Raw genomic sequence first — 11,188 nt, forward strand, 5'->3', positions numbered from 1 at the left:
TCGTAAAATACAAATGTAAGTAACCTTATTGCAGAAGTCAGTTTTAAAATTTCCATGTGACTGAGCTGTGCATCTGTTATATTTATACTGCCTGCAGATATGCTATAATGTACTGTACATTAATGTAATTGAACAAAGGATAAAATGATATAACCATGCATTGTATAAGATTTATTAAAATAGTTAAGTTATACTTATAACTCCATCTTTGTCTCTTTCTCCTGCATATGAGCGAAAATAAGAGGACACAAAAACAGTTCTTAAGGCCAGGCTTTTCATAATGAGTTGCTGCTATGAGTCTGTTAAAACACACAACAGAAGATATGAAACAGCATGTTTCTTTTTGTTTTGGGGGACTAACATTCAAGAAGAAGGATGCTATGTCCTTGATTCATATCTAAAAATAGGGCTAGGTGAAAATCCCATATATGATAGCAATCAAATGTTGAGCGTTACAGGCTGAATCCAAAACATCCCCTTCTTGTCATGTTGAAGCACAAATCTCCCCTTCCCACCAGATGATGTAACTCAGACAACACACTAGCATTTACACATAGAAACACTGTCCAATACTATGTTTTGCACCAGCAATCTAAAAACACCGAATCCTGGTCAATGACAGCTAAAAGCAAGCTGAAAAGAAAGGGAAGGGATTTACAAAGAAAGCATTGTTGTATGAGGTTTGCAAATCTTGGCAAGGTCTTTGGAGACGATGAGAATATATTTCCTACAGTAGTCATGCAATTCAGCCAGGCCTTAAAACCGATGCTTCTTTCCATCATCTTTTTCTCTGGGTTGGACAAAATACGAGAAGTTTCAACAAAGCTATATTCTGGCCTATCAGGCAGCTGAAGGGAAACCACTGTCACAGCTTCCACAAGTGAAACAACACAAGACCAAAGCAGGGGAACAGCGTGATCTAAACAGCCTCTGTTTAGAGGCCAAGTGACAGATTCTGCAACATCCCCAAGTCCCATTTGCTGTTTCCAAAACGCAACCACGTTAACCCGGCCTCTAAGTGGCTAACACAGAGGATCACCTCTAAAATTCGCGGGAAGTTGCGGAGAACTAACAGCCGCACGTGCCCGAACGCTGCGGCCGAGACGGCCAAGCCAGGCGTATCCTTGCCGCAACGGCACGGAAGGAAACGCGCCGCCGCGCAGAGCGCCTTAAGCGGGCTAAAATGTGAGGTACAACTGCAGCGTGTCCTCAGGGCGGCGAAACGGGGGCGGATGCTTTCCGCGCTGGCCGGGGGGGAGGCGAGGAGCAGCCCCCCGAAGCCCCTCTCATCTCGCCAGCGGCTGACCGGGGCTCTTCGAGCGGCCTCGCAGGGCCCACGGAAGCCGCCGAAGGGAGGCTTGGGCAGCCTGGGCCCTTCCAGGGCCGAACCCGAGGAGACCCCACAGGGCTTCGCGGCACCTTCTGGGGACGTGACAGGGGGTTGCGGCCCCTTCAAGCATCTCTCCCGCGGGACAGCGGCCTCCCCGACGGACATGCTCCCCTCATCCCAACCCGGGGGCAATGGCGGCGCAGGGGGCAGCCGCATCCCCCTGTCGCCATGGTGACGGGGTTCCCGACCCGCCTTCCCCGCGTCGACCCTCACGGCCCGCGAACTCAGCCAATCAGAAACTTTCTTCCTTCCCCCTCCCTCTCGCGACTCCTACTGGTCGAGCCCTTCTGGCCGCTGCGCTCTTGATTGGCTCGCCCTCCTCTCTCCCCTCCGCCCGCCTCGGGGGGTGATTGGCTGCGGAGAAGCGGGTGGGCGGGGTGGAGGGGGATGCGCCCCGCCCCCGACGGGCAGGCCGCGCCGAGCGCGGCGGGCGTTGGGAGCGAGCGGAGGGCGCGCGCAGGCCGGTTCCCCTTCGGGCATCCAGGGCTCTTTAAAGGAGGCGCGCGAGCCCCCCCGCCGGCCGCGGGCTATGTCGGTGTCGCCTGTGAAGCGGCAGAAGATGGAGTCGGTGCTGGACCAGCTCAAACACCACACCACCGTGGTGGCCGACACCGGGGACTTCAACGGTGAGGGGAAGCGAAGGGCGGCGGCGGGAAGTGGGGGGGGGGGGAATGCCCCCGGAGTTACCGGGGGGGGGTGGGAGCGGCCCGTCACCGCGCCCCCCTCCACCTCCCCCCCCTTCCCCGCGCAGTAGACGCGCCCGGCCGAGGAAGCGAACCACCGCTGCCAAGGGGAGGGAAGGGACGAACCACTGCGCGCGGGGGGGAGGGAAGGGCTCCCCGCGCGCCCGGCCGTTAGGCGGGGGGGGGGGGGGCCGGCGGCGCGTTGCGCAGGGTCGCCCTTGGGGAAGGCGCCGTTGCCTGAGGCGGGGGCGGAGGGAAGTCACCGGCGAGAGGCTGCCCCAGGGCCCGCTGCCACGCTCCCGCCGGGTGAGCCCGGCAAGAGAAGGGGCGGCGGGCTCGGCCCTTCGACAACAGCGCTGCGGAAACCTCTCTGCCCGGAGGCGCCCCCGAGGGAAGCAGGCCCGCTGGAGCAACGCGCGTTGCACCTCCCTGCGACTCGAGCTCTTACCCCGTGAGGCTGCCCTGAGGCCGGTAACTTCCCTGGCTGCAGCGTTACTTCTTCAGCCAAGGGCAGTCAAGCCTCTTGAAGGTCTCGAGAGCTAGAAAGGCACCGCTTTTCGGTGCTGATAACTCCTTGCAGTGATCGACTGCTGTGGCTACTGTACTAGGTACTGGACTCCTTTGCAAAGTCTGCCTTTTTAAGGAACCATGAACTGCATAACGTCCTCAAAACTGGGATCTGATAAATTGCTCATATTAATATATGTTGTCTCTCTCTGCATTGCAAACCACTGGTAGTAACACCACCTCTGCAGTTGCAGCATAAATGGTTCTTGCACTGTTTGTCTCTAATTCGAGATGGGAAAACTGATGAGCAAAGCTCTGTGCCAGTTAAGGTTGCTGGTCCTTGTTTCTCCTTGTTCTACAGATTTCATTTAAATCCAAACCTTTGTAACTAGCAGGCTGTGGGCTACATCCAGTTCATCAGATACATTTGCCAGAACCTCCAATGATTTTTTTTTTTTTTCCACCAGGGTTTGACCTGGTGCCTTGTAGAGAGCATGTACAAACTGAGACATTCAGCACCATGTGCTGTTACTAAGATGTCAAGCCTGCACGAGTCACTGGCAGAGGAATTCACATTTGTTGGTATTTTAACACACTTATTGACTTGTCCAGTTCAAATGTGGGCTTCACAGACATTAGCTGGAGATCTATATGAAGAGGCAGACTCGACAAGAGAAGTTCTGTGGGGCTAATGAAGTTACTTTTTCCAAAAGCCAGTGCAGTTTTCTTAATATATATGTTTATACACACACACACACACACACATATATAGCAGAAGCAAAGCAGTTGTGAGCAAAGAAAATAATGCAAGAGTGCTTTTGTTTTCTTTATCTCATGAGAATGAGCAAGCACTCCCCTTTCTTATAAAGGGGGGGTGGAGTTAGATTATGAAGCTGCTTGTTCCTGAACTGTCATTGCTTGAAGCCCTGTACAGACATGCAACTTTCAGTTTATCAGAACTGAAAAAATCCCTCTGCTGAATTTCACTGGATTGTGTAGAGCAACATGTTTTGAATCCTGTTCTGCTGTCATTCAGAAGCCTGCAATAATCTGTCTCCTACAAACCTAATCCTATAGGTGCTGAATAAACAATCTTAAATGGCTACCATCAAATGTCTTCTATGTTAGTAAATTTAAGAACCTAAAGAGGTAGCAGCAGCTCAGGCAGGTGTCCCAAAGATGACATCGTGTGTTTATGTATATATATGTCTATACATTGACAGTAGATAATGCATACCTGCTACGTGCTTTGAACTGCCTGATTTCAAGAATCAGGCTGAGTGAAACGTTATGGAGAAACTGTTACTTGCCTTGAGGAGTTGGTCTTGCATGACAGGGAACCACAGCATCTGAAAGGTATAGAGCATTGATGCCATGTTGTCAAGCGTTAAATCCAGAGTTCAATAACTTTAGGCCTGTAAGATTTGTGTACCTTTGTGCTGAAGTTTCATGAATTTAAAGCCCTCCCTTGTCTACAGTAGGGAAAAGTCAATAGTGGCAGAGCAGCTGAATGCTGTCTACTGGAAGCTTTAACGTGCCCTTAAAAACACTTTTGCAGTTGATCTGTGGTACCAGTTGTCAAAAACTGCCACAAGAATAGTTGCACCTCTTGCCACAAGTGGATTTTTTTTTTTTTTTAAAATAAGGCTATAGTCAACATCTGACTCCCAGTTCAGGTTAAACACTTACTGATTAAGGTGCAGTTGTTACTAACACTCTGCCAGTTCTTGTGTAGATAAAAAGCTTGTCTGTATCATGCTCCATAGAAAGGTGGTTGGAACTGCTCCTGAAGGAAAAGACAAACTGCCTCCTTCACTTATATTTGTAGAAGTCATGGTGGCTTCTTTTGTAACTGAACTTGCTTGTTTTGCTTTCCCTCTAAGCCAGATATGCTTACTCTTCTCCGCAGTTCTCCTTGTGGTCACAAGGTGACAAAAGGTGGCCCAACAGTGCATGCAGTTCACAGATCCTCACTGAAAGCTTGTCCTGTTTTTTTTTCTTTGTTTTTTAAAGAGCTATTTTTGAGTTATACTATCAGCCCTATTAACCTCACATTGAACTGGCATCTGGAAAATACTGAATAGCAATTGTCTTTTGAGTGTCCACAGGAATAACCTACCTAGCCCTTTATAGGAAAAAGGGAATCTTGAGTTTTTTGTCTTAAACACTTGCTTTTAACCTTTAGGAAAACTGGATAAGAGACTTAATGAGATCTCTGGCAACAAGTATTCAGTAACCTGTAAGATTCTTCAGAAATCCTGCAGTTCTGGAGAGAATTAATAAGCTCTGTCAAAATATACTGGTCTTAAATTGTGTACTGTGCTTCAGAACTGAGTTTTGCTAATGTACTACTTCATTTTAAGCACTATCCATATACATTAAAGAGTATTTTGAAGGACCTATTAGTATGGATTGGACCTGTCTATTCAAGGACCAGAATCATTGCCTAGAGAAACTAATAAAAAAAACAAACCTTATTTTCTTCTATCATTGCAAAAGCAAAATAGCACTTTATCAGCTTGGATTCTCACCCCTGATTGCAATATGCTGAGGAAAATGTGCTGGTAATATCTTTATTTTTGACATTAAGCCATGTTACCAAGAGAGTTTGTAAGCAGAAATCACTGAAGGGCTTGTAGAGGCTGTCATGCATGTGCTGAGTCAGACATTGCATGCCAGGCAGCTCAACTGTGATTAGGGCCAGAGAATGCACAGTAACAGCCTACTTTGGTAAACAAGTATCACCTGAAATAGGTGTAGTACAGGGCTTAAGATAAGCCAAAGCTTCAAATATCATATATAAGGAAGTAGGCCTGGGAGTACAAGGAAATTACAAAACCAGAAACTGAGAAACTGTGTGCAACTACAAAAAAAAATTACTTACTGCATTTTAAAACTTAAAGTCAGAGAGATGACTCTTTCTTGTTCTGGTTCTAACAGGTGTACACAAACAGAAAAACCCAAACACAACTGCCAGAAGGGAAGAATGCTTCCTCCCCTCCCTCCCCCAACCCTCATGACTGTGACCATGACAAGGATATATGAAAGAAATTTAAGACTAGCATAACTTCTCTTTATGATGTCATTTTCACAAGTTTTTCTTTTGGGTAATGCCTAAAGTACTGGGTAAACTTTGCCTGATCTTGTTACCATAGCCTTGTTATCCTTGAACTGGAACATCTGGCAAATCTGCCAGTTTTCAGGTAGTGATATTTAAACAACACTTTGTACTAGTCTGCTCTGTCATTAATGTTATTGTCCTACAGCCATAAGCATTTACATTCTTACATATCTGAGCAAAATCCTTTTACTTACTCAGGCCTGCTAATTATTTTAAGTAGGCTATTTTTATTTTTCCCAGCAATTGATGAGTACAAGCCCCTAGATGCCACTACAAACCCATCTCTGATACTAGCTGCTGCTCAGATGCCAGCTTACCAGGAACTTGTGGATGATGCAGTTGAGTATGGAAAAAAACTTGGAGGGTAAGTAAAGTTGTTTCTGTTTCAGTAAATCTATATTTAAGATACCTTGTTTATGTAAATAGTGTTTAATACTATTAGCAATGTTCTAGGTTTTTCCCCTCGCGTGTTCATGGGCATTTATTTTCCTTGTCCCAGAAAGTCTCAACCTTAAAGATGACATTCTTGTTGCTAGTTTCAGGTATGTTTTTTAGAAGTGCATCTCCATTTAACCATTCTGACATGACATTCTAAGACTGCTCAGGAAAGCGCTCTGACTTGATAGCATTACAGGAGATAGTGTATGAGAGTTAATATTATTGGTGATATATGAAGGAGAGAAGGCAGAACATACACATAGAGCAGAAGTGGTTACTTTAATGGTGGAACAACGTTAAATGGGTTATAAAATTCAGATCTTCAACTCTATGGCAAAGCTTGAGAAGACGTTACTATTCCCCAGATCCCATAGAAAATAACTATATTCTTCAATTTTTCAGGTCAGAAGATGAGCAGATCAAAAATGCTTGTGACAAGCTTTTTGTATTATTTGGAGCTGAAATATTGAAGAGGATACCTGGTCGTGTGTCGACAGAAGTAGATGCAAGGTTAGCTCTCTTCCTCTGGGTTACCCTGGATATTTGTACATACAAAAAAGATATTACGTGAGTTGGAGAAAGATACTCTTGAATAGAAAGCTCATTGCTCTACAACTAGCAAAAGTTTGTATTGCTACTGTTTGTTCAATTGGAATACTGGTTTCGCCTAGCTTACTTGACTAGGACTTGATTATAACTTAGTGACAAAACTTTATGAGAACAAGTAATACAGAGCTTGAATTTGTGTCATCCTCCTGGAGTTCCTTTAGCAGAGGAAACCTTATGCTTCCAGTGCACTTAAAACTTTGCTCATTCTCTTCTGTGTGGTATTGTCTTATCCTCAAGTTACCAAAAACGTGTTTTAGCAATTTAAGACTTACATAGGATTTGTTTTTGCTAATTCATTTCTAATTTTCAGCTTCTAGATTCATTACGAAAAGCTTTATGAAAATTTTATTCTATAACCCTTTCAAAGTTATCCCGAGTTCTGGATTGTCTTAGAGTAGCAGTGCTGCTGAACTGCTTGATGGGCATACAAGGGAGTATCTTCAGCCAAGAAGAAAAAGCTGTTGGAACAGAGATGCTAATGGAATAGAACATAAGACAATTGTCCTGAATGATTTTTTGGGAGAAAAAAGACTGCTTAAAATTAAGAGGTTTTGCTCTTGTTTCAAAGGTTGTCCTTTGATAAGGAAGGAATGATTCAGAGGGCCAGGCGCCTCATTGACCTTTATAAGGAAGCAGGAATTGGTAAAGATCGTATTCTCATAAAGCTCTCTTCAACATGGGAAGGGATCCAGGCTGGCAAGTAAGTATTTTGGTACCTGGAACACCAATTCTTAGCATGTTTTTGGCTGTTCACAGGCGTTTGACAAGTGTGTTCTGCTCTTAAAATAAACAATTGTTTTTGAAAGCATTGCTCCAGGAAATCTGTTACTAGGGCTACGCTAACAAGCGAGGTGCTATACTAGAGCTTTTGGCTCAAATAGGAAAAGTTTGTGCCTAGAGGGGCCAGACTGTTCCTAAACAGAGTTTCCTGAGATACCATGTTAAGTGGTCTGCATTTGGTGCAAGGAACAACACTAAACAGATCACTTGTTTGACAACATGTATAGTCGTCGGAAACTGAGGGTCTGTCAGTGCAAAACGTGTGCTCTGTTACCTTAAAGCTTATAAACTGTAGCACACTTCTAACTTAAGGTTTTAAGCCGAGAACTTCAGGAGTTCAACCTACTAGTGTATTATAAGAATGCAAAGTCAGTAGGTGAGGAAAAATCACCATTTTAAGTCAGCCTTTGTCTGCAGGGTTCTGGAAGAGGAGTATGGGATTCACTGCAACATGACCTTGCTGTTCTCCTTTGCTCAGGCAGTTGCCTGTGCTGAAGCTGGAGTTACTCTGATTTCCCCATTTGTAGGACGTATCCTGGACTGGTACGTTGCAAATGGGGATAAGAAAACCTATGAGCCTTCAGAGGATCCAGGTAAACTTGCCTTTAACATATTGCTAAAAACACATTAGCTACTCATTCAAGCTGCAAGTTACTCTTATAAATCCTCTTAGAAACACATGATAGTGTTTGCTGCATTAATTCATTTGAAGCTCAAAGAATACTCTTATTCTGAAAGTCACCAATTTCTCCTCTTTAGGTGTGAAGAGTGTCACTAAGATCTATAATTACTACAAAAAGTTTGGCTACAAAACTATTGTGATGGGTGCTTCATTCCGAAATACAGGAGAAATAAAAGCACTTGCAGGCTGTGACTATCTCACCATTTCACCCAAGCTTTTGGCAGAGCTCAGCAAAGAATACGTCAAGTTAACTCCTACACTCAGTGTTAAAGATGGTAAGTCCATTTTTACGTAATATGGGCTTGTTCAGCCTCCCTTTAATACTGAGCACTAACAGTATACAGTCCTGTTTAGTCCTGTGCTGCTTGCTTCCATTTCCTTTTAGGATAAAGCTTGATACCCCTGCCCCCAAAGGGTTATTACAGTTGCATTACAGCTGTATTACAGTTGCTTACACAGTCACTTCCTTAGGGTCTTGGTTTCTGTTGAGCACACCATCTAGAATTAAGACTTTACGTGTGCTTAAATAATGTGCCCTCCCTGTGGGTCCTCCTCCCATTACCCTCAAGACAGGGAGAACAGAAGAAAAAAATTTATACTTCATATGCTTGGAATGAAATTTTACTAAATATTAGCAAAGATGACAAACTTGGTTTAATCATTGTTTTAACAGTGCATTAGTGAGTGTTCTGTTAGCCCCAGATGTGTAAAAAGTGTCATTCCCCCCCCCCCCCCAAAAAAAAACTGTAGAAGTGAACCATATACAAGACTAAGTGACTTGTTCTAGTGATACTTTGCTGGGATGGTTTTGATTATATGTTCCCACTGCACCATTTTCACTTTTCTTTAATCCTATTAACATTTTACTGCAGAATTTAGAAGATCAGATTTGTGCACAGCTGTAGCTATGGGTTGCTACAGTGTGCAAGATAGCTGGTAGGCATATTATCAATTGGACTTTTGTTAGGTACTTGCCAAATGATCAAAGACCCAATTGTTGAGCATGTTTGCCTAGATTGTTTCATTGCCTTAGGACTTGTGCATAATTCTTGATAGTGAGCCTGAAAGTACTGTACCATTGAGAAGCAGATGCGAGTTAATGCAATACACATGAATATGGTATTTTAAGAGAAACAGAATATCTAGATTTTTTTTTTAAACACACTGGAGTAATAGTACAGATCAGGAACACTTTAGGATATAAGTGTGTGCTCAAGTAGCAAATCATGTTGAAAGTGGTGTTTGGAATTTTTCAGTTGTTAGAGATGGTCAAACTTGACTGTTTTAGGAAGTTAGGAAGTTTGTGTATTTGAATCCACAACAAGCTGATGTGTTCTCTCCCCCTCCCCCCCCCCCTTAAATTTCTCCTTATACAGCTCAGGCATGTGATCTTGAAAAGATCCACCTGGATGAGAAAGCATTCCGCTGGCACCACAATGAAGACCAAATGGCTGTGGAGAAGCTGTCAGATGGGATCAGAAAATTTGCTGCTGATGCAATAAAACTGGAGAGAATGTTAAAGGTAGATGCTATATTGTGCCACATCTTTGTGTCCCTCAGCTTCCTCCAAATACTTCAGCTAAACCATAGCTGCTTAGGACTAGGAACCTGTGAGCAAGTCTGACAGTTTTATAGAAGCGGCATAACAAGCAGCAAACTGACCACATAGGTGGAATGAACTTGGTGTCTGCATTTGAAGTAAGCCTTTTTTTACTGCATCTCAAGAAGGAATTCATGCTAGGTGTATACAGACACACCTGCTGTTGAAAGCCCAAGGCAGTATTTAGAATGGCAGCTAATCAAGATAACACTTGTCTAAGTGAAAAGCCCCTTAAGTCTACTTCCAAACATGTTGGCTTGTCAGTAGTGATAAAAGACAAAGTGAATACCCTTCAGATAGCGAGGTGGAAATAAGTCATACTTCTACTTGTTGTAGAAGGCACTGAGAACAGACATGTTGAGTATAGCCAGGGCATGTGAAAGTAAAGTTCTCTGTCAATATAGGGGAGTCTTTAAATGGAATTGACTTGTGTACCAGGAAGGAGGGAAAAAAAAAAAAGCTGTCATACATTAATTATACCAGATCTAGGCATTGGTTCTTGTTGACTGACAACTTTATACTGACTAAAGCCTGCATTATTGAAGCGCAGTGTACTTCCCAAAGTTTTGCTAAACTGTTGTTTGTTCACTTGTTTTTCTAGGAGCGAATGTTCAGTGCTGAAAATGGAAAGTAGAAAAATCATCACTTTCCTGGCTGGTCAAGGCTGAATGAGAGGATCATTTGAAATTAAATGATGTACAAATGTATTACCTGTAAAAGTCTTATGCTATATATGGATAGATTTCTGTATTATGCTTTTTTAATCAATTTGCAAAGGGACAAATGGAAATTCCATTTTTGTGGCACTTTTGTCAATACATTCAAATTAACACATACTTTCCTTGTAATGTGATCATTTCACTGCTGCAGGAGCTTGGGCTGATTGATTGGGCCTGTTGATTGGGCTGACATAGTATCAATATTCCAGTGAAAGTTATAAGGATGCACTTTTTATACACGAAAACCAGGATTTTTAAATCCACTTCCCTAACACATTAAGAAGGCAGTCTTGTCTTTTCATAACCTTACTGTGACTAAAGAAAAGGAGGAGAAAAAAAAATCCCCTTTCCTAGCCTCAAAGAGCATCCGATTAGCTTCTGGCTTTTTCTGGTGAGTGGTGCCCTAAAGCTGGTTAGAAAAGTAACTTGTTAGGTAGTGACACTTGATCATTGTAATACCAGAAGGATAGACATAGAGGTGGCCCTGCAAGTATGTGAAAGAATAAGTAAATGAGACTGAATGTAAGAGGTGAATCCATGATTTCTTATTAAGATCTCTAAACACTAATTCTCTGCTGTCCTGCCTGTTCAGCACTGTGCAATGAACCCACATTCCTGCTTCATTGCAAGAGTCTTTATTTACCACTGGGTGTCCTGTC

At 43.6% G+C, this 11,188-nt stretch overlaps 1 protein-coding gene across 1 annotated transcript; it reads left to right on the top strand.

The window, feature by feature from the left end:
* The first annotated feature begins 1,744 nt into the window (after positions 1–1,744).
* TALDO1 (transaldolase 1) lies at positions 1,745–10,646 on the top strand. Its single transcript, XM_068944336.1, has 8 exons — positions 1,745–2,016; positions 5,942–6,065; positions 6,542–6,649; positions 7,317–7,448; positions 7,946–8,121; positions 8,288–8,485; positions 9,587–9,732; positions 10,412–10,646. Exons 1-8 carry the CDS (start codon positions 1,920–1,922, stop codon positions 10,442–10,444), a joined length of 1,014 nt encoding a protein of 337 aa, XP_068800437.1. The 5' UTR covers positions 1,745–1,919; the 3' UTR covers positions 10,445–10,646.
* Positions 10,647–11,188: the final 542 nt, after the last annotated feature.

This window comes from Struthio camelus, chromosome 5, assembly GCF_040807025.1.
Source record: "Struthio camelus isolate bStrCam1 chromosome 5, bStrCam1.hap1, whole genome shotgun sequence".
Taxonomy (NCBI): Eukaryota; Metazoa; Chordata; class Aves; order Struthioniformes; family Struthionidae; genus Struthio; species Struthio camelus.

Excerpts from the sequence above, each read along its gene's own strand:
- TALDO1 (XM_068944336.1), top strand. The coding sequence starts at position 1,920 with ATGTCGGTGTCGCCTGTGAAGCGGCAGAAGATGGAGTCGGTGCTGGAC. Across the intron at positions 6,066-6,541 it reads TATGGAAAAAAACTTGGAGG|GTCAGAAGATGAGCAGATCA; the intron begins GTAAGTAAAGTT and ends TCAATTTTTCAG. Across the intron at positions 9,733-10,411 it reads AACTGGAGAGAATGTTAAAG|GAGCGAATGTTCAGTGCTGA; the intron begins GTAGATGCTATA and ends TTGTTTTTCTAG.